The sequence below is a fragment of the Phodopus roborovskii genome, unplaced genomic scaffold (genome assembly GCF_943737965.1).
Source record: "Phodopus roborovskii unplaced genomic scaffold, PHOROB, whole genome shotgun sequence".
In the NCBI taxonomy this organism is placed as follows: Eukaryota; Metazoa; Chordata; class Mammalia; order Rodentia; family Cricetidae; genus Phodopus; species Phodopus roborovskii.
Window position 1 is genome coordinate 2,213,364 of NW_026125543.1, and position 24,977 is coordinate 2,238,340.

The following is a 24,977-nucleotide window of genomic DNA, read 5'->3' on the forward strand; positions in this document are numbered from 1 at the left end:
AATATACATAAAAACAGACACACAGATGAGAAAACTAGACCTAGAAGGTTCACTATAAAAGTGCTCATTTTATACATATATTAAACATAAAGACTTCATGCTTTAAAAGAACATCAACCTGAATGGCAAGGTGATGTTTAGTTGGCAGAATAAAATTAAAATAATAGTGTTATAATGAAATAGTGTGACTTGCAATGAAAAATTCCTGTGGCTAAAATGTGATCCATCTCTATAACAGCAGTAAAAAGTAATTGAGGTTGCTACACTTAACAATGATGCACTGGTTTGACCACAGACAGATCCATTCACTTTTAAAACAGCCATTTATAAAACATGTGTTCACTTAGTAAAGAATCACACCCATAAATTAATTCAGTAACATACCCAAATACGCTACATTTCAGACTAATTTAACTGCACTACTGTGGTATGACTGTTAACATCTAGTGTATGCCAGCACAGTGAATATTAATACAGTGCATTAAGTAGCATTAATTTGAAAATGTTAATCCAAGAAATATAACTGAATGCAAGGACAAAAGCTATACCTTGTTCACAAGAAATACCCACTGAGTTAGCAAGATTATAGTGAAAACAACAGGAAAATAATCTTGATATACTTGGTAGGAAATGCAAATGATAAGTTGCCACAAAACATATAGTTTTCAAGCATAGTAGTCAAGACCAAGCATAGTAGTCAGGATTCAAGAATGGATTTGTGAGGAAAATCTGAATGTTTGTGAGAACACTTCAAGAAAACAAGAATCCTGTGACCTCAGTTTCTTCAAAACACAGAATTGTTTGTGTAATGCATTTTTGTGCTCCTCACAAGTGGAGCAGTTAGGAGTGAGTTTACTTCAGATTATATATTATTGCTTGCTGCTATTCAATTAAATGTTTAAACTATCCTTTGTATGCCTTGATGGAAAAACATGATTTTGCGATGTGCAGGTTGTCCTTGTCCTTTAACTAATGAAAACTTTACTCATGTGAACTTTTTTTTAACCCATAGAGTATAAATTGTCTGAAGCTATGAATAAAGTTGGCTACTGCATGAGACTTTAGACCACCTCATTCATTGGTGGCTCCATTCTCCCAGATACCACTGCCTCTAGAGTGGAGATAGCCAATAATGCAATAGCTCCTGCCATGTATTTTGCAAATAAGGTCAATACAACCCAAGGTGGCTCACTGTTGTCTTTGATGCAACTTCACTTCTCCTGAACTCTTTTAATTAAAACTACTTTGTGTACACTTTTTCTAACTTGTACAAAATTCAAAATGTTTCTTTGCATATTATATATTTGATATAATATTTAGATGCTGAATTAAGCATTCACTTAGTTTCAAGAAGAGAATGAGGGGAGAGAGCAAAGAAGGGAGGGAAGGAATATCTGAGTTAAGCTGTAAAGGTTGGCATTTTACCTTATTTTTTTACCTTTACTATTAGTACCTCCTATTTTCCTGCTTACAAAAGATTCGCAAGATGTGTTGAAAAGCATGAGTCCCTTGCATATTAAATAATAGCATATCCTAATAATATGAAGTCATAATTAGGAAATCAAAAAGTAAAAGTTACACTGACATATGAGAATGACAGCTAATATATACAGATATATCCAGTATATTTGTGTTGATCTACAAATACTGAATCAGCATCTCTACCAAGTCTGTAAACATCTGATGTATCTATAAAGTAAGTACAGTTCAAGCACGTATGCAAAAGTATTAGAGAGAGAGCAGGAAAGAAATAAATACTAGTATAATACCAAATAATGGAAACCAAATACTAAGTACCTGTACTTGTTGGTGAATTTATTTCTTGCCTGATGTTTCTACCTGGTTGGCTTCCAGTTCTTGCGGTCTCTCTCTGGGGTTCTAATATGTCTCGATACTTAGATACCATCAGAACGGAGATGAAATAAACAACAGCCAGAGCTAAGAACTGTGCCTGCTTGCTATCATCCTGTGCAAAATAAAAAAGCAGTTTGACACTAAAAATTTTTAAGATATAAATTCATAAAATATAGGAAACTATTCTTCTATTATTAGACCTTAAACTTTGATTTAAAAGTTGCTAGAAGGAGGGCTAGGGAAATAAACCAGTAGTTAAAACACTTGCTTCTCTTACAGAGGACAGGAGTTCAGTTTCAACCACCCACATCAGGTGGTTCACAATAATTCAAAACTCCCTCTTCTGATGATATGACATACTCTTGTGGCTTCTTTGGGCACCAAACATACACGACTGACACAAGCACATTTACACTGTAAATAAAATAAAATAAAATAAACCTTTGAAGCCAGCCCAGATGGTTTATTGGGAAAAGACACTTGCATTTGATCTTAGGCACCTACATGGTAGCAGAAAACACTGTAACATTGTCCCCCACCTTTGCCCATGCACTGAGGCAAGTGAGCATGTGTGCGGATGCTGTGCATAACACACATGCACACACACACACACACACACACACACACACACACACAATATACATTCAAAGAACATTAGTAGTTTAACAGTTTTAAAATAAATTGTTATTTACTAAGTATCCTGTTAAAGATACACACAAACCACCTAAAATGTTTAATCTGAGTTATAAGTTCAAATAATTTTAAAAGGTAACATGATTTTGTTCAGTGTGCTACAAAAATATCACCCTGTTCTCTTGCCATTTTTATCTGTATGACTTCCTTATAAAACATGCAGAAGATAAATTAATGTCCTGAGTTTTTAAAAAATATCAGGATTTAAGCATTATAAATATGATTAATAGAGAAAAATTACGACTACAAAACACACTACTACCTGAGCAAGAGGCTATATGGGTTGAAGATGGCAGAGATAAACAATGGCAATCATAACGGGATGGGAGGGAGACTGGGGGGCATGGGAAGGAGGGGAACTGGGATCGATATGTAAAATAAGAAAAAAAAAACCTTCAAAAAAAATTTTAAAAACTTCACTAAGAAAAAAATAAGAATTTTATGCGATCCTATTATAAAAACAGAATGTTATATGGTAACCTATGTGATGAATAATTAAAGTTTACTGCATTAATATGCAAAAAGATGTAACAATACAGTTTTTCTGGAAGGGAAAATAAATTCTCAAACACTACAGATATTTGATGTGCTCTTTTCCATATCTAAAGATGAAATAGTATACTTCCAGAGTACAGTAAAGTAAGAAAAGGTGTTTAAAAAATAGGACAATAGCTTGTAGAAGCATTGAGGTCTGGCAGGAAAGACAATATTGTAGCAGCGTTGTTAGCCCAAAATACACTGAGCTGCCTAAAGCCAAAAGCTGGCAAAAGCATCTCTAGGGGAAACACCATGAAGGCTCAATACATCCTTGTTAGACCATCTTGTAAATTTTGATCAGCTAGTAAGACTGCTATTTCCAAACCAAAAGTATAGTGAGCAGCAGCTGTACAGCAGGACAAAAATAAGAAAAAGAAAATAAAACTCTTTCAATTCTAGTTACTTCATTAATGAACAGTCTATATTTACTATGGCATTTAAGCAAAATCCTAATATGATTCAGAATTTATGTAATTTGTCAGAAAGAAAACAAATGACAAATATTTATTGGTGATTTGCTATGCTGAAACAGTCTTAAATATAGTAACAGAAAAATGATAAAAATAATGGAATTTATTCTGAAGGGTTATAAATTTAATGTTTCACACACCATGAATGACAAAGAGCTTTACAGGGAAATACATTGTTATGAAGTGTTTAAAGTGCATAATGGTATTATTTTCATGCAGATGGACTAATACAAACAGAAGTGACAAAAATCAAACATTTAAGCAGTTATTACAAAGGAAAATGAAGTATAATCCTACCAACAAAAGAAGCCATTCATGAATGAATTCACACATTCCAAGCTGTAATAGACCCTATTTCCCACAATACTTCTGTTTCTACCACAGGAAATTCTGCTTCATGCAACTGGAGACCATTCAATAAGTACATATAGAACAAATGAATACAAGCTACCATATAAGCACCACCATGAACTGCACTGGTAGCCAACTTACATCTCCTTCCTAATTGGCACTGCTTACTTCCAGTGTCTTTGGAAATAAAGTACCATATAAACAGGAGCTAAACACCTCAAGAATGACTTAATTTTACACAAATTAACTGACGTTTAGAGGTATTTTATTATTATAAAGACATGAACTGTTTTTTTTTTGTCTGTGTATTACTGTTTTTCACCCCACAATTTGAATAAATAAGTGGTTAGCACTGTAACTCCTTTAGATTTTAATGCATATACTGGGGCTATAAAAAGTACTCCAAGTACTTTTTGAAGTATTAAACTCACTAAATTTTATGTTATTTGAAATTCAGGAGATCTTATAAAATATAGTCTCTGGTGGGGACAGTAAACAAAATGAATTTGTTCATAATTTCATTTTCATTGAGAACATTTTAAACACAGACTTTCTTTTCTAGAAAAATTTTCAGATATCTTAAATTCTTTTTTTTTTTTTTTTTTTTTTTTTTTTTTTTTGTTCTGTTTTGTTTTTGTTTTTCAAGACAGGGTTTCTCTGTGGCTTTGGAGCCTGTCCCAGAACTAGCTCTGAAGACCAGACTGGCCTTGGACTCACATAGATATGCCTGCTTCTGCCTCGCCAGTGCTAGGATTAAAGGCTTGTGCCACCAAGACTGGAGAAATCTTAAATTCTTAATGTGTGATGTACATGTAGGAATCAAGAAGACAGCTCTCCTGCAAGTTAAGTCTGTTCCCTCCAACCACTTTGTGGGATCTGGGGATTGAATTTAGGTCATCAGGCCTGCAAGCAAGCACCTCCACCAACTGCTGAGTCATCTAACTCATCAGATTGTTTTTAAGCAATGTTTTCATCTTTCTACACAAAAAATTCTTCTCCTTCTATACAGGTAATAGACTCTTTTTGTTTCATGGCCCTCCACACCCTCAGACGTCCTTAAAAAGCACAATAATCCCAATCTCTCTCTCTCCCTCTCTCTCTCTCTCTCTCTCTCTCTCTCTCTCTCTCTCTCTCACACACACACACACACACAGAGTCTATAATTCTAAAAACTTTATGTGCTAGAAAAGCAAAACAGCTGGGAGATTTTCAAGGAAGCGCCAAAGCTCCTGTCTTAAAATTGCTGTCAAAAATTCAATTATTTTTCCTCTGAAGACACACACACACACACACACACACACACACACACACACACACACACACACACACACACGTAATGTGCATATGTATATTTCCTAAAACCTAATCTGAGGTCTGATATGTTTCAGAAATTAAATATACTATATGTGACTGTTATTTTATAAAACCTTTGAAACTAGAGTAGAATTCTTATCTTTAATAAATACAACCAACTAACACACTAACAATTGTAAAAGCACTTCCAAAGCTCCAGATTATTCCATGAGAGAGATTCATTTGGAATCTAGAAGCATAGTGAAAAATAGGTTAACACTGACTCTACAAATGTGTTTTGTCAATCTCATGCAGACCTGCCTGATGCTTATAGCTCAAGCATACTGTTACATAACTTCAAGTACAGTTGCTGGTTTGTGAGACACTGGTATTGGAAAGAGTTTTTTTTTCTTTTTCCTAATATTTTATTTGTGAAGAACTATACAAAAGGTTGTCCAATTTATCCTTATACAGCAATGATTACATAGAAGGCCTGATTACTCCCTTTTGTAAGGCTAAGCATTATCATTTATGTCTTAGTAGACTTACTACTGAAAATATCTCCTTTTCATTTTCATTCTGTTATCCACAAATGATACTTTTTAATTATGTTCTTGATTTATATTACATTTTTGTATTTATTACTTAACTCTGTTATATTTTCTTATTTATCTTTTTGGCTGTTAATTTTCCAGTTGACTTATAAGATTTAATATTTCTTATATATCCACAGCATGAAACATCATACCACATGGCTTAGACTTACTGCAACCACACTGTAAACAACAGAAGCACTCCATTTAATTGTTATATATACATTTAAAACATACAGTTCTTTAAATATTCCTTGAATCATTAATTGTAATTAAAACCACAGGATCTAATCTAACCTTTTTTTTAATGCCTATATCAAAAACTGTTATTATTGCTTAATCTGCTGTGAAACACTGTACTTCTACACAGTTCATAAAATGGTCAATCTTACTTTTAATTGTCTTGAGTAAGCAGTCATGGATTAGACAGTTTTATTAAACCCTGCTTAAGCTATCTCTTTCTTTGAATGTTATTAAGCCTTCTTTCTAATTAAGATTCCTACAGCTACCATCATTTGTGAAAGTAGGGGCCAATGAGATAGTTCAATAGGTAAAAGCTTTTACTGCTCAGCCTGGAAAAGTGAGTTCAATCCCTAGAGCCATCATAAAGGTAGAAGGTAAGAACAGGCTCTCCAAAGTTGTTCTCTGACTTTCACATGTACACTGTAGTATTAACAACCACTTTCACATGCATCATGAGCACATACATAAATAATAATAATTAATATTTTAAAAAAATGAAATCAAATATCTTCTCATACCCAAGGGCAACTTTCACTAATATCTGATGAGGTAACTTTGTATGTCTAATAAAAGAAACATTGAGAATAACAACATATTTATAATGTGGAAATGGAGTAAAGAATATAAACAGCAAGACCACATGACCTAAGATAAAGTCAAACAGTGCTTCAAGGCTACTTCTAATTTGGAATATGAAATAAATGTCAAAATTTCTTAGCATTTGTATAAGCAATCGAGTATGCACATGTGTGTGTCTGCTTTCCTGTGAGTCTTCTATCGCTCTGTATTTTTTAGACAGAGGTTCTCACTGAATCTGAGAAACTTCATCTGTACCTCCAGCATTGGAGTTACGCATGTTCAGCACGATGCATGGATTCTATGTAGATGCTGGGGATCTGAACTCAGGTCCTCATGCTTCTTCAGCAGGCACTTTACCCAGAGAGCCAGTTCCCAGGCCTGTGCATACCATTTTTCAAAAGTAAACTATAAAAAACCTTTTGGAAAATACTAAGGCTCAATTATTTTATCATCAGAAATATGCAATATATATCCAACAAGAGGATAATTGGTAGCGATAACAATTCTTTACACATTTTACACTGTTTAAATTTCAAAGTTGGTTTTATTGTGGTTGTTACTGTTTGATTCTTGTTTTTTCAAAGAAGACAAACAGATATATAACTTACCACATCTCTAAAGACAACAGCACGGAGACGATTGATGTCAACGTCCTGAAGAAGTCTATCGGGATCCTTGATAGGAGAAAGGTTACCTGGAACATTTTCTAAGGGAGTCTTTAAAACAAAAGAGAATTATGAAGAAATACCATATTCTAGAAAAGCATCATTAAGAGAATTTTCTGCCTTAGGCTGATCATCCCACACCATTTCCTGCCTCCTCACTGAAATTCGTGACCATAAAACTAGTGCAGTGTTTATTTTCTGTTCTTTGCCTGTCATGCTTTCTCTTCTCGAAGTTCTTATTTGCTATCAACACAGGTGCCTCTATGGTCTCACAAACATATTATTAAGGCTGGGTAGGGAAAACATGATCTTGCATTTCAGATAAACTGAGTGCACATTTCTGCTATCTGGCTTAATGTTTATTACTAAAATTTCCAGTTAATAAATGTCTTCAATTCTCTTAATTTATCCAACATGAATGAATATATATATATGTATATATATATATATTTGAGATTAATATATCGCTATCTAACATTATGCAATTGCATATGTGGTCACTTCATAAACATTTTTAAAAGGTAAACTCTAAAATAAACTTATATAGTTGATAGACATTAGAGAATATGTCATTGAAATGATTTTCTGTAGTTGAAGAACCAAAAAATCTAAAGATTTTAGATAATATGTTCATAACATAAATTAGAAAGTGCATCAAGTTACTCTGGCTCAATCTAGTGTTTTTTCAATTACTCGATGTGCTAAGAATGCTTTGGACTAAATCTGACAATTTATGCATATAAAATGCAAATGCCAGTTTTGCATATTACAGGTATGTGCTTGCAGTCTAATTCCTAATCCCTACATATGCCACTGCGGTTTTTCATCCCTAAAGGATGCTGTGAAGCTCCTGTGGAACATGGTATAGGAAAAAGATCAGTATTTGAAGTCTGACAGTTACATGGTTTCCATTAAAATCATCAAGTTTATGTACTCTATGTGAAATTGTAACTGCACCATATCCAACTGGATCACCTAATTGATAATTTTAGCATGGGATAATTACTAAAAGTTACATGTAATTTATAGAATAGATAAATCTACAGCACATGTAGGAAAACTGGAAATATTTTAATATATTTTTCATTTTACAAAGATTCCCTTAATCCCAGTTGACCTTGGAAAGGTTATGTGAGGACAGGTTTAAATTGCTGTTCCGGTGTTTACACAGTATGGATATGAGGCTCCATGGAGATACAGCACTCATGCAAGTGTGTCCAGATTTCCTTTCTGCTACATTAAAAATCAACTAGGGTTTATGTGCCTAAGTGCCACATATGAAATGCATGCATAAAATAGCATCACTGACTTTTATTCTCTATACTGACATACTTTGCTTTCAAATATTTTTCTAATATTCCAGTATTAGCACTTAGCTCCTTTTCATTGCCAAATCTCTAGCCAGAGACACACTCACTAACTCAACTAAACAACACAAACTTTTGTCTCATTGGGAATGCTTTTTATATAATATAATAACCACACTTAGGGGATTCTAAAAGACTTCCTGTTACTCATTGATGTTTATTTGGCATGAAAAGAACCTGGAATCAACCTAGGTGCCCCTCAATTGAAGAATGGATAATGAAGATGTGGCACATCTACACAATGGAATACTACTCTGCAGAAAAAAATAATGGTATCTTGAAATTCGCAGACAAGTGGATGGCACTTGAAGAAACCATCCTGAATGAGGTAACCCAGTCACAAAAAGTACTCACTCACATATGGATTTTAGACCTAGAGCAAAGGATCACCAGCCTAAAATTCACACCACCAGAGGAACTAGGCTACAAGGTGTATTCTAAGAGATTCATATAAAGTCCCTCACAGAACCAGGAAGGGACAAGTCCCCCAGAGCACAGGGGAAGTGGGGGGGCAGCGAATGGAGAGAGAAGTAGGAGAAAATGAGGGGGAGGAGAGGAAGGCATGTGCGACCAGGAATATTGAGCCTGGTTAGGAATAGAAGATAGGAGAGAGAGAGAGAGAGAGAGAGAGAGAGAGAGAGAGAGAGAGAGAGAGAGAGAGAGAGAGAGAGAGAGAGAACATAAAAGAGGGTGCCAATATTGGTTTGAAGATAAAACTGAACACAAAGAAAGATCCAGAGAACTACAAGACTGCTGCTAACTAACAATTTGAGCTTCCGTGGAAAGGCTACCATAAATGCCTTTCCTGGATAGTGAAATCAACAACTAACTTCTCCATGGAGCCCTCAACTAATGCCTGTTGGAAACAGGAGCAAACACCCATACATAAACACTGAGTTGAACTAGAACCCAGATGCAGATGGAGAGGACAAGACCAGGTGGCAGAAACATATATAGAGATAGCTTACCAGAACAAGGAGGAGCTAATGGGCCACCAGAGTGATAGCTGGGAAGCCAGCAAGGGACTGGCTCAGGCCCCCCTGAATATGGGTCTCAGCCAGAAGGACTGAGCAGTCTAAGGGACCTCAGACAGTGGAGCCAGGATGTATCCCTGGTGCACAAAAGGACCTTGCTAACACATCCCCCATGGAGGGATAACTGCCTTAACCTAGAGACAGGAGAGAAGCCCTAGTCCCTAGTTCACATAACCTGTCAGATCTACATGACCCCAACTGGAAGGCATTCCCCTACATATGGAATTGGGATGGGGGAATGGGAGGGGAGGGTGGTTAGGGTGCATGTGAGAGGGCAGAGAGGGTAAAAGGGAGGAAGGGAAGGAAGGAGGGAGGGGGGAGGGAGGGAGGGAGGGGGAACTGGGATCGACATGTAAAATAATAAATTAAATAAAAAAAAATGCTTTGAATCCAAAATTTAAGTTCAAGGACAAGTTTTTGGGGAAAAGGATTTCTATTTTTGTTTCCACAGAAAATGAAAAGATGTGGATTTCTTCCAGACTAATGTGGTTTGATCAAGCCAGACCACCTGAAACAGAGTACCAGGTGATCCTACATTCAAAACAGCTGGACAAAGCAGCCTTACAGACTACAGCCAGGATTTCTGAATCTTCTTCGAATCCCCCATGACAGCACCCCTTACCAGCAGGAAGTAGTTTGGAAAGAACGAAGCCCAAATTCCCAAATATTGTCTATAAATGTTTGTTTTCATTTAAGTGGACTTGGTTATATAAAATAAATAAGTAAGTAAGTAAGTAAGTAAGTAAGTAAAAGCACAGGCTCCCTGGCTGTTGGTTTAGACTCTGAGCTCCTATGAGCTTGGATAGTTGTTTCTGTGGGTTTTCCGGTGATGACCCTTCTGGCTTCTACAGTACTTCTCCCCTCTATTCAGCAGGGCACCTGAGCTCGACCTGATGCTTGGCTGTGGGTCTCTGCTTCTTTTTCCTTCAGTTACTGGATGAAGGCTCTCTGATGATAATTAGGGTATTCACCAATTTTGGACTGACCTAAGCACTCTACATACATGTAACAGTTGTGTAGTTTGGCCTATTTATGGGATTCCTAGCAGTGGTAGCAGGGGCTGTCCCTAATGCTTTGGTTGGATCTTGGAAACCTAATCCTCATACTGGATTGCTTTGCCTAATCTAAGTACAAGAGGAAGTACTTAGTCTTACTGCAATTTGATATGCCATGCTTATTGATACCCATGAGAAGCCTGCCCCTTTCTGAGCAGAAATAGAAGAGCAGATTGGGGCAGGGAAAATGAATGGGAGAACAGGGGGAAGGGAAACTGTGGTGGGGTGTAAACTGATTAATTAAAAAAAAAAAAAAGAAAGAAAGAAAAGTACAGACACAGACAAAACCTAAGTCTCTCCCAAGCAATGGATTACTTACACTCATTGAAGTGTTAAGAAAGGCAAGAGGCATCAGTAGCATCTAAATGTTCACCACCTCACTCCAGAAACCTCTATGTATTTTAATACAATATTTTTGAATTTAATTAAATAAACATCATGTAAGTTAAGATTATCATTAATTTAAAATTCTAACATAAAATACTAAATAATTGAGACATGGAAGATAAGGAAATTTGCCTCAGGATCCTCTACACTACGTGGCAGAATCTAGAATATAACTCAGGAACATTTCTTTACAACTTACAGTATCACAAATGCTCTGAAGGCGCAGAGATGTACAAGATATGGTCACCACCCTCTAGTAACTAGCCCTTTAATATGTCTATGCAGTGAATATGAGCAAGACTGCTGACACATTAATACTTAACTTCTCAAGCAATGAAGATCACTATGGAGTCTTCTCAGCAGAAAAATAATATGTGGGCCATATTTCCCTCACAGCAGTAAACAAGAAAGAGGCTGCAACACTGTAAATAACTAACAGACTTTATGCATGTGCAGCTGGCTTAGCAGAATCTTTAGCAATACAGAGCCATGGAACTTAGAAAACCAACTGAAAAGTTTCTATGTATGTCTTCAATTGTTGAGAAAAAATTATGTGTCAATACTGAACATTTAATTACAAGTGCAGTGAGTAATAAAGAGATATGCTGGTTTTACTGAAATCATCAGAGGAGTTGTCCCTAGACTAGGACACAGTAATGGTGTCAGGAGAGCAATGAAAGAGGATCTTGATAAAGGAAGCCTTATGGGGTTAGGGAGAAACCTAGTGCCAGGGAAACTCCCAGGAATCCATAAGGATGACTCCAACTAAGACTCCTACAGTAGTGGAGAGGGTGCCTGAAAACGCCTTCCCCTGTAATAAGATTGGTGACTACCCTAATTGTCATCATAGACCCTACATCCAATAACTGATGCAGAGAACCACAGCCAAATACTGGACCGAGATCAGGGAGTCTCACTGAAGAGAGGTTGGAGGGATTATATGAGCAAAAGGGGTCAAATCATGACATGACAACTGTGAAACCCAAGGAACAGCTGACCTGAGCTTGTGGTAGTTCATGTACTCTGGACAGATAGCTAGGGAGCCAGCATGAGACCACTCTAAGCCCTCTGCATCTGAATGACAGTTGTGTAGCTTGGTCTTCTGTGGGGTCCCTAGCAGTGGAACCAAGACCTGTTCCTGATGCATGAGCTAATAACTCTCTGACATCTATAACCTATGCTGGGATACCTTGTTCATCAATGATGCATGGGGAAGGAGCTTGGTCTGCCTCAACTTGATATGCCACGCTTTGCTGGCTCACATGGGAGGCCTTAACTCATCTGAATGGGGTGGAGGAAGAGTGGATGGGGTGAGGGCATAGGAGGGAGGTGGGGAAAGGGAATGGAGGAGAGAAGCATAGAGAAACTGAGTTTGGTATGTAAAATAAATTTAAAAAGATGAATTAAAAAAGAAATACCAGAAATATGCATTGCTATGTGTCAGTGTAATTCTTAAGAACCCTATCAGTAGTACCTCTTCAATAACATACAGTGAAAAATCTTAAGAGGTTAGGTAACCTTGCAGATACAACCAAGGAGCAGAGAAGCCAGCAGCAGAGCATCAGCCTATGTCATTTTATGGTCCAAGATACATGGTCTCACAAATGAAAAAGGACTGCATACTACAGAGGAAATGGCTGATTACCTTGGATGCTGCTGTGGCAGTCACACTTTGGGGAGCTTCCTGAGGTTTACTGCTTCCATGGGTAGATTTGTTTCCCCTGTCTCTCTGTCTCTGTCGACATTCTAAACAGTTTCTTACAGCTACACAACAAACTAAGAAACCAGAAAGATAGTAACATAAATTGTTGACATAGAAACATGTTTTAAATTTACTTCTTTATTTTCATATTTCCTTTTTTCCTATAAAGTATTACTTTTAAAATGATAACTTTAAATTATGAAATATAATAATGAAGTTACAATAATATAGAATTTAAATAAAATATTCATGTACACTCAGTCAAAAGAAACAGTCACCATGGCCTTTCAAGCTCCCCAAATAAGTCTTCCTAATTCTATACTTTCCATCAGTCACTACTAAAAATGGTCTATATTAGTAAAAATTTTAGCAACTTAAAATGCATATGGGAGGTGTTGGGGAGATGGTACAGTGGATAAGAGCATTTGCTGTGCAGGCATGGGCAGCTGAGGTCATATCCCTTGCACCCATATAAAAAGGTAGGTATGATCACTTATACTTGTAACCCCAGTAATATAAGAGAACACCATAGCTCCAGGTGCAGTGAGAGATTGTCTCAAAGGAAAAAAGTGGAGATTGACAGGAAAGGATACTGGACATCATCTTCTGACTTCTACGTGTGCATACATTAATAGAGATACCCAAACATATATGCACAATGCTATACATATATGCAGTCATAATACACATATGAATTCATATCAATCTTTAAAATGTTTAATGATTAGGCTCTGTCGTTATTTTACCTATCTTGGAGACTCTACAGAGCACACCCTCTCACTTCAGGCATCATCCATTCTAAAGGTCTTAATAGCTATCTGCACAGCAGGAAGACTGGCACGTAATCATTACCTTAGGAAATATACAGATTTTTGGGCCACCATTTCTCTCACTTCCTTTCTGCCTTCCTTTGATAATTAACACTGGCCATTAGACTCATGGATCTCCTATTTTAGGTAAGGGCTCTACTATATACTATATCCTCAGTTGTTTGCAGCCCAAGAACACAAACCAGGTTCACAAAGGGATCTACATCAAAATAATTTCAATGGTATGTACCAGTTTTACTGATTTTTAAAAATATTCTAAATATATTTGTCTACATTTGAAGCAGTAAATGATTCCATGCAATCTCCACTGAAATGATACAAGTTTTTAAATCTGAGTAATCCGGGGGATAACAAGACAGTTACTAAGCTGCACAAGTCCTCTTAATTACACAGTGTATATTACTGTCTTAGTATACTTACCTAGCCTTAGGCACTGTCTCATTAACCCTCCAGAAGACATGTTTTTTTCAGCTTCAATCTCACTAAAATTTAGAGAGCTGGCAAACACAAGGACATCAACCATAGCCATGAGGCGGCTAAGAAACGTCACTGCTGTCTCTGCTGACATGCCTTGGGTCACTTCAATGTTTTCCAATTCAGTCTTTAAAAGAGGAGAGTAAGTTTTGTTTAAAACTGGGATATATGGTACAGGTTACATATACTATAGGTGAAAAGAAGTTTAGAAAGGTTAGCTAAGAATATAAAGAATAAATTAATACCACCTATCACAAGAACTTGCCAAATTTCATTTCTTAAATAAAAAGCCCATTTTAAAATTAGTACTAGTTAAAAAATACTGTATTAGTTGAATAAAGAACTTCATATGATTTCAAAAAGATACTTCAAGACAACCACACATATCTTTTTGTTCTTGTTTTACTATAAAAGAAGTGTAAAATTGGCCTTTCCTAAGATCTTCATTTTCATATACAAATAGATGTGTTTTCCTTTCTTACAACTATAATGAATAATGGGAAAAATATACAATAATTTTCTTTGCTATCAAATATCAAACTAGAATACATACTAATGACTTATCTGTTTTAGAATAATAAACTGAAACACTCATGATCTCATGCATGCCATAAAAGTAAGGTCAAACTGATCACTCCTTTAGATATTTATTTGATAAGCTATGAAACCCTAGCTATAGGAGAAGTAGTAGCATTGTTAATATGAAAGTTAGACTTTCACTAAAATATTCTGTGATGCAATGTAATTTCCTTCTTTCAGAAGGAATATTAAAATCTATTCCATTTCTTAGAATACATAACTCCGTAAGTTATAAGCAATGGCAACATTTCATTTTTCATTCTATACTAACAACTCTATAATTATTTTGATTTTCTTATAACTAGAATTAATTTTCTTAGAGTCAGAAGGAGCAAAGAAAAGAGATGCTTTGTAAATAAAAAAACATTGTTCAAAGTTTCTGAAAATACACACTAGCCATACTGACTTATCTTTAACTAAATGGTAAAGTCAAGCTCATGGTGAATGCACGGAATAGATTCCTGATCTTACTGACTTTCACACTGTCTTTGGAAATGCAGCCTGCTTGCATCAAATTAAACTGCTGTGATCACAGCTTAACAGTTATAAGAAAATACTTCATTGCAAATCTATTTTCATTTGTTCTAGGATGAAACACCGGCCATTGCTTCTATCAGCCAAAAAATCTTAATAATATCTACAGATATATTCTTACATTCTTCATCATTTTAAATTTTTGAAATCTTGAGAGGCCTACTTCACTGTATTATGGCTTTATTTTCCAATTGGAATCTACAAATCTAGTGAAATATGCTCTAAGTTTGAAATAATGAATCAGATACAAATATTAATTACCTAATTAAATTATCTAAATAATTTGACAAACTTATTCTACCAAAATATCAAAACTGAAAGTAAAAGATATTCTTAACATGAATAACTTAGAAAATAATTCTTTTGTTAATATAGTTTACAAACATGATGTTGTATAAGCATCCTATGATAAAATTAATTTAATTCTCACTAAATATTAACATATATCTCATCCAATTTCATATAATTGAAATCTGATTGACATAGGACTCTATATTGTTTTCATGTTTATGATAGTTATGGTTGTGAATAATAAAACAAATACATCAATGTATTAGGAAAATAATCTTTTTAATGAATTTTTAAAATATACAAAGATTAAAAGATGATATGAAAACTCAAAATATAACCAAGTAAAATTTTCATAATTAAAAATAAAATTTAAAATTAAAAATCCTAAAAAAATTACTGCAAAAGTAATACTAACCTTAGAACCCTGGACATGCATTAGACAAAACAGACAACAGACCAAAAAAGTACAAGAAAAAGGAAAGTATTAAAATTAAATAAAAATACATGTAAAATTGAAACACAAAATAACATTTTAAAATTATATTTGATTATTTTAGGAAAATAAAATTCTCAGAATATATTCACTTTAAAAAGTACATGAATAAGATTAAGATTACATATGAAACATTTAAATTTTTTTAATAACTGCCCCAAATAAACACATGTGAATATAGCAAATATAGGAAAAAGAATGCAAATTATATTTTACAAAACAAGTATCTTTTCCTAGTGCATGATTAATGAGAAAGTGAATACTGAATGCCCCTTTTCAAACCCTAACTCAGTTTGAACTTGAGCAGAAATGACTCAGGGAAATGGATGTATCTTTTACACCAATTATTTAAACTTTTTATATGAGTTAATCATAATTAATTTTCTCAAATATTCAAACCTTCCTATATAAAACTAAAATATTTATGCCATAACAACTTTAAAATACACTTTCTGTGTCAGAAAGTAACTCACTGGTACAATTATATAAGGCCTATAATATGAGCTTAGGTAATACATATTATCTAAAAGTTTCAGAGCCTTGTTAAGAATCAGGTCTATATGATAAAATCATTATAGATTTTTTTTCCACAAAACTAAAAATTCCAATCTTCCAGTTTTTACAACAAATAAATGCAAGTATTAATTTGAAAATAAGCTATTTTCATGTTATCTTCACTAGGAAAACACATACAAGAATCCTGAGACTACCAACTGGATAATTACTAAGTGATAAACAATATCAAAACCAAAGTTTCATATATTCCAACCCTACACCCAGTTACTAATGACTACATTCACCATGCTTGACACAGATGAAAATGTTGCTTTCCTTCTTTATGATAGTGCAATTATTTGAAGATCTAGAAGTGTCAGTTTCTATTATTTTCTTGGGAAGAATAAAATTAAACCATGTTTGACACTGTATTCTGATAGTTGACTAAAATGGTCAACTTAAAATTTTGAGTGATTGTTGAGCAGTGATTTTGGGCACTACGAGATTTGGAACATGCCTTTAATACCAGCACTAGGGAGATAGAGGAAGGAGGGTCTCTCTGTGTTTGAGGCCAGCGTGGTCTACAGTGTTAGTTCCAGGATAGGCAGGGCTACACAAAGAAACCCTGACCCAAGAACCAAAAGGAAAAAAAAATTGAGTAATCATAACAAAATGTGAAGTAATGTATGACTGACAATGTTCTTTGCTTATTTTCAAGGTTTCCTTCAAATTCTCTGCCTTCATTCATAAAACTTGAACAGTGTGGTAGAAAATAAATGACAATTTAACCCTAAAACTCAACAAAATAATATCTCTTCCATAAAGTAAACATTGATCAAAGTGCATATTAAGTGGTCCAATTGTGTTTATTTTTTTATTTACAAATAGAGTTACACTATGTAGCTCTGGCAGTCTGAAACTCACATGTAGACCACGGTGGCCTCAAACTCAGAAGAATTCTAATGAGATTTGCTTTTGCTTTCTCTAAAAATGAAGGAAGGCACCACCCATGCTGGGTCAAGTGTTTTAATTTTATCTTGAATATTAAGGTTACAATTACTGGATTATTTTTAATTAAAACATTTTTGTGACTTATTTACCATAACACAGTTTAATAACATAGTTATCCAAAACCCCAATAGAATACTGTTTTTTTAGACTGGCTTACTATAAGCCATGAGCATCCCTAGTCTTTTTAAAATCTACATTAAATAATCTCCTTACAGGTAATGTTTTAATTAAAGACTTCAAAACTTTCTTTCAGAAGAATAACACCATAAAAGCAATTCAGAAATGTTTTTCCTACTACACACATACTGCTGTTTTTATTTATGGCTTTAGGGAGGAAACAGATAACTTCAAATGGTCAGTTCCCTAGAAATAGCAAGCAAAAATGTTTTTGATTGAATATCTTGCTATCAAAATTAATTATCTATAATAACTATATTATTTTAAACATTCTAAATGTAGAGGTTTATAAATGAAAGGTTTTAAAATAAACTGGGATGACTATTCCATCAGATAAATATGTAAAAAATGTAATTATTGAAGGAATTCAAGAAAGCTCTAGGAGGCTTCCCCACTTACTACATAGGACATCTGCTACCAAACATGATTTTTCACACTTTCTGTGAGATCAGTATAATTATTATTTGTTCAGCCAATGAAACCAAGGTTGGGCCCATGCCCAGCAAATAATACAGCCTAGATAGATCTCATTCTGAGGTTCATACCATTTCCATCTATTCCAAGCTTTACAAAAAATTCATATCTGAGTGTCACTGAAAATATAAGTTTGTTTTTGGCCAGCACCCCAACAACAGAGTACAGCACTTACCTTGAAAATAAACACAGGCTTACTTCTGGGTTAAGCTTTAGGTTGTTATTTTTTAAATAGTGAACTACAAAATGTATTTTGCATTCTACTTCTATCTTTTTAAAGTTTAATATAGTTGTACATTAAAAATGTCTAATGACAAGAAATAAATAAGATATGTATCTCCTAAGAGATAACTACATTTGCTAAAAGAGTTTATCATACTTAATAGTCATTGAGTAAAATTCAAGTTATTTTTATAAGAATAAATTTATCTAACTTTTGACTGTTCTATAATAATAATGTTTTTATACAAATCCCTGTGTTATATTTGCTATCTGGCTCCACACAGAAACCTTGCCATCATTACTCCCAGTTATTAAAAAATGGAAAGCTTCACAGACATAGAAATGTAAAAAAGGGTTTCTGCTTCATGCATCTGGAGTTGATATTCTGACATTCGTATATGACAGCTCCCTTGGTAAAGCAGAGCAACCCTAGTGTCTCCTCCCTCTCACCTGTTCCAGAACTCCTGAGGGTTTGTACTTGGTAGTTTTGAGCTGAAAAGCTCATGTTCTCAGTGCAGATTTCATTCTTTATTCAGGCTCCTCCCTCCTTTTCCCACTACATAGCAAGAACACTAAAAAAATCCAGTAACACTAAAAGAAAATAATATCCTTCACATTTCCACATAATCTAGAAAGTATGAGAACAAGTATAGATGTTTCTTTTTAAAGATATATATATATATATACACAAATATATAATTATATAAAACTTTCTTTAAAAGAAATATATTTATATTATATATTAAATATAGTTATGTTTTAGTAAATAATAATAAATTGATATATAAAATGCATTGACAAGTCATATAAATATACAAAATCAAGTGTGTTGCATAATCAAGCATATGTACCATCAGTTAATGGACCAATTAACAGGAATATAAAGACAAAAAATTTTCTACAAAAAAATTAACTTCTAAATCTGCTAAGAACAGCCTAAATAAAAGGAAAATTATTACTTTAAAACCCCAAACTATAGTAGTATATGCAAATATTCTTTGGAGCAAAACTTAAAAAATGCCAGTATCTTAACTTTGTATTTGTTAATTTAAAAATAAGCTATATTGAGTGTTAAAGTAGTATATGTAACAGGTTCATGAGTTACTGCATTTATTTAATACTTTACTAACAGAAATATTTAACAATAAAATTTTGGAGGTATTTAATAATGTGGACATTTCAAACCTCTGCAAATTTTAATAACTTATTACTAAATTATGTTATAGAATGATCATTTTTGTTCTGCACAAAAGTGTAAAAGCACTCAATATACATATTAAAGTAAACACAGTATCTTAAAATTTCCTGAAAACAAATGACAATATATAAGATTCCACACAGAAAGTACTGTATTTAGTATTGGATGTAAAGACAAAGCAGCAGTTTACCAGAGTTTAGTAAACATCACTAGAGGAATGCTGAAACTGGCAGAGGGGTGAAAAACCAATGCTAGGCATCAGCCTTCACAACTCTTTGTTACTTCCAGGCCATTTCCTTGGTTTGGTTACTAATTAATTCCACAGGACCCATTGCTGATCTGTCCCAAAACTAGTCTGCTTGCCTGTAACTTGCCAGATAAATTCATCATGAACACAAGTATTTGTGCCTGGGTGAAGTGTGTGAGATTACAGTCTGTTGCAGCAAATATTTTAACTTCAGTGCTATTCCAGTGAACAGAGTAGAAGAGACATTTAGGAAAATCATGTTACTGATGAAATAAAAAAATGGACTAATTTGAAAGCATTCTTCACTAAGCAATAGATGGGTTAATAAATTATAGGGTTGTATTTGGCAAAGGTGTATTCTAGGGCTTACAAAAGCATTTCTTATGAGAAATAGCAAGATGGGCCACAAGGCAAGTGGAATTCTATATTCTTTCCCATCTAAGCAAGTTACACCTAAATGGAGTCATTTTGAGATAAGTCAAACATATTTTTAAAATTTTTTTGACTATGGGAATCAAACCAAATACCCACAAATGCTAGACATAAGTACTAACACTCCGATACAGACACCACAGCCCAGAACTAAAGATACCTATAAAATGAAAGTTACATATAACTTAACACTGGTCTTTTGTACTTTAAAGGACATGATCAATATTAAATGCTTCCAAATTGATTATATTAGTATTTTCAATGTTTTATAAAGAAAGAGAAGTAGATATTTTAATGGAAAATTGATAAAAGTTATATGTTACAAATTAATTTTAACAGTCTACTATATATGTTTTAATGAGATACATATCATATAAAAGTAAAAAAAATACAACTCTAGTTCTTAAAAGATTTCACCAGAAATAACTGAGAAATGCTCTAATAAATATGTACAGGAATACCCAATTACTGGCAAATAAAAGAGACTGAAATATAAATATAATAAATGGCTTAAAAAAAATTCCTGTAGGAGATATTATTAACAACCTGCCTATTTCCTGTATTTGAAATGACTGGATTCCTCAATTCATGTCATTACAAAATATAGCCACTAGGTGGAGGTAAAGGACTTACAGTTGGTGATGTAGCCGCAGAGAGCAAAGGTAAAATTCCTCCACAGGCAATGATGATGTTGTCTACCATTTGGGAAATGAGGTGAATTGTGTTATGTACAAAAATAATGTTTTCATTGCTGTTGACAAAATCCATTACAGACTTTGTAGAATGGCTGAAAAAAAAACCATGATTAATTATTTCCTTCATGTAAATTATTCAGAATAAAAATTTTAAAGTGAAAACAATTACAAAATAGAGAAGTGCTAGAAAAATTTGATATGGAATTATTAGCACAAAAACAAATCACAATTCAAACATTTTATTAAAAATGTTTCTGCAAGGGGTGTGTGTGTGTGTGTGTGTGTGTGTGTGTGTGTGTGTGTGTGTGTGTGTGTGTGATATTCTTGTTGTTCTTTCTTGGTTTAAGAATGGACATCAATACTCCAGGGCCTAAACTCACCAGGAAGGTAGCCCAGGATAATAATCCTCCATTTCACATTTCTGAGTATTAACTACTGCTAAGACATCTGAGTGGCTCCATGAATTTAACTAAAATTAGTTTGGTTGCAGCTGTTTGTTCTGTGTTAGGAAGCAAACCAGCTGAGAGCCTGCAGTGAGAAAGTTCCAGTTGTGGCTCTGAGAGAACCTCTCACCATGAGGGAAAGCGTAAAGTGAAGCATTACTGAAGCCAACTGCAGAAGTTCAAGAGTCACTACATATGAAAAGGAAGGTCACAGAGTGAGTCAGCAGCAGGGTATTCCCTATAAAATATGAAATGAGGGTGATAAAGAAGTACAATGTTTTATTGTGGTTAGATGTTTCCTCTATCCTAAAAATAATGTTAAAAATTTGTATACACTTATGTTTAGAAACTTTCATGAGTATCAATAAAGAAAGCAAAGACACATCACATTTTTCACCTCACACATTGACCTTCACATCTGCAGTCATGCCTTTCATGCTATTTTATCTTCCCTAGTTATTTCAGGGTACATAAAATGCAGCAACATTATCATGAGCTCATGCCTAGCTTATGAACTAAGTGATCATATCAAACACAAAAACTCCCTTGGCAGATATAATGACAACTTCCACAACAGTCAGGTCATGTTCCCCACAAGAACATTTCAGGTTTTGTTCCATAGATTATTTGGCCTCATCAGGTACTGGATCTACAATCAGAATTGATCCACACAGCCTACTCATAAGAATTCCGTCTCTTTTGGTGGTCATGGGGGGTTGTTTTCCAAATTAATGTACAACCCTGATAGACAGTATGGGAGAAATTTCTTAAATGACTTCATTCAATAGAAAAAAAATGTTAATGAAAAGGAAAATAAATAGGGTAGGTAAAGGAAAAGAATAAGAAGATGGAGAGAAAAAGGAAGGAAAGCCTGCCTTTAAATGCTGACAGCCTCAAGTGTCCATCCTTAATCCTGAAGGAAAATCAATTTACACACTTGCACATGTAAATAATACATCCCCCGATTGAGAAATGTGAATGTGCTATTAGAAAACTGTACTGAATAGTTAAAAAAAAAGAAAATATTTAATTCAGATAGATTCAAACCAACATCCACTAAATGCCTATACATATAGGTTCTTGTAGTGAGATGCCTGTTGCACTGACCACGCCCAAAGGGGAGTGGGGACAGGTGTGGATGTGACCAGTGGGGACTAGCTCACTCTATTACTTCCTGGTTGGAGACAGAGAGTATCAGGTGCATCTTTGGAGCAAGAACCTGTGGCAGTCATCTGTTTCTGGTATAATTGATTTCTCTCAAATAAACATCCATCGGCCTATATTGTGTCTCAGATTCTTATTTCCCATGTAATAGGTTCTAATGACATTCATGTTATAGGCTACTTTGATATTTATTTTAGTACAAAGTGTTATAATACCATTGTTACTAAACAATAATATAGTTCATAGTATTAAGTTTAACAAGAACAGATGCAATTACAGGAGTATAAACCAAAGCTGGCCTTTAATTCTTTTTTGTGTAGAAAAAGCAATGCCAGATTTTAAAAATCTGCTTAACTGTCTTCATTTAAATTGTTATATATCTCCAAACATTGTAAAAATATACTTTATATAAATATTTATCTATCAAAAAATTAAATATTTAATTGTTTGATCAAATATAATTTGTAAATTCCATCAGATGACATAAATCATTCAATAAAAATATTCATTTTCTTGCATGGGAAGTTGGCTCAGTGGTTAGGAGAACTTGCTGTTCTTGCAGAGAACCCAGGTTCAATTCCCAGAACCCACATTGCTTGCTTACAGCCATCTACTACTCCAGGAGATCCAACACCCACCTTTGACCTAAGCAGGTACCAGGCCATGCACATTGTACACAGACTTGCACACAAAACAAAACAGACATGTATATGAAATGAAAATTTAAGAATTTCATTTTCTCAATTTAAAGGTGCTCAAAATTTAGAAAAGAAACGGTTGTACCTTCTCCACACATGCACATCTGTCTCTAATGCAAACAATAGGTCAGTGAGAAGCCGCTGGTGCATTGGAGACCACTTAAACTCTGGAATCCGGAACATGGTAGTCCGGGGGCCAGGGCTGAACTGGCGCCGCTGTTCCTCAGTCATTGGCATTCCTCGAAATCCTAAATCAACTCTGAGATCTCGGTCTTGCTGGGTGACAGACCTGCCCTGAACAGCCTAAAAGAGAGAAGGTAAACTTTTGTGGAGCACAAAAGAAATGTGAGATTCAAAAACCAGTGTGCATAATAAAGGGACTGGGTGCTTTACATGTGACTTAAGTGGGTGAGTGTATTTCAAACACCTGCACAGAAATCCTTTAGATTCATCCAAAGTCTACTAGTGAGACTTCTGCTTTGATACTGCAGAATCTAGGAAAGTTCATCAAGAGACAGCACTGAAGTTTTCACTAAAAACCAGATCCTCTTTCCCTAGGAACAGGTTCTTCACAATAGTAAAAGATACCGTTTGTGGAAGTATGCATGAATGGGGACAATGGATACACAACATCAATTGATTATAACTAAAAACTCATGATGAAAAAAATATTGCTGGAGGGGACTCAAATTAACTTCAAAGTGTATTTCATTCACAATACTTCAATAAAAAATAAACACACTGTATGATGTAGGAAAAGATGCCATAAAAGTGACTGTGCATTCTCAATGAAAAACAGACAAGCCTAGGGATTGTAACGCCCAGCAAGCAATGATCTTACCTCATCCAATATTATCTCTCTCTGCCAATTACCACTGTAGTACAACTGCCACCAAAATGGAAACTGGCAGTTAAGAAACAAAAGATAAACACCTTTCCCCCGTTCAGACTATATAATACAGTATTCTTACTGGAATACAAAGACATGGTTTATTCTATCCAATATGGGAGGAATGGAAACATAAACTTACCTTCAATGAAATATAAAGACAAGTCCACAGGATTAACAAAATTCAAATCCTTAAATGTCACTATTATCTCAACAAATCGTAACCATAATGTACCAGTTTAGTCCAAAAATTAAGTAGTCACAACTCAAGTTTATCTCAGAAGACATAGTGGTTTTTAACTTTACTACAGATTGGCCAAAACCACAGCACTGACATTAACACCAGGCCTAAGCAGCATCCTTTTTTTTTTTTAAAAAAAAGAACAAATTCTATCTCCATGTTAGTATGGAAAGATTCAAGTTGCTAGAAATTACAAATTTTCTCAGCTGTATTACCTACCTCACAGGAGTATTGTGAGAACTGAATCTGAAATCATTTACCACAGTGTCTGGAGCACAATAGGCACATAGACAACAGCCCCTTTCCCTATTGCTCATGCATATGTTCAAGCTGGCTACAAGTCCTCTTTTCTACAATCCCCAGAACAGGGCTGGCCTGGAGCACAAGGTTAGAATGAAGATCTCAAGACAAAGGTATAAATGTAGTCAAAACATGGGCAAAATACCTTAACATTCTTATTTTAATCTATTACAACATCTTGTATGGCAGGAGAATCTGAGGTGCAAAGAGGGTGAGTAGAATTAGAGAAATATGGCAGAATTGGGAATCATTTGAGCCATATGAAAC

At 34.5% G+C, this 24,977-nt stretch overlaps 1 protein-coding gene across 5 annotated transcripts in view; it reads right to left on the bottom strand.

Moving 5' to 3' along the window:
* Window positions 1-24,977, bottom strand: part of Nbea (neurobeachin) — a 511,635-nt gene that overhangs the window by 349,517 nt on the left and 137,141 nt on the right. For all 5 annotated transcript variants that reach the window (XM_051176972.1, XM_051176974.1, XM_051176973.1 and 2 more), the window contains exons 23-28: window positions 23,366-23,583; window positions 20,914-21,067; window positions 14,074-14,254; window positions 12,767-12,897; window positions 7,222-7,329; window positions 1,798-1,966 (exon numbers count right to left, since the gene is read on the bottom strand). In XM_051176972.1, the coding sequence (XP_051032929.1) occupies window positions 1,798-1,966; window positions 7,222-7,329; window positions 12,767-12,897; window positions 14,074-14,254; window positions 20,914-21,067; window positions 23,366-23,583 (961 nt within the window). The remainder of the gene's footprint in view (window positions 1-1,797; window positions 1,967-7,221; window positions 7,330-12,766; window positions 12,898-14,073; window positions 14,255-20,913; window positions 21,068-23,365; window positions 23,584-24,977) is intronic.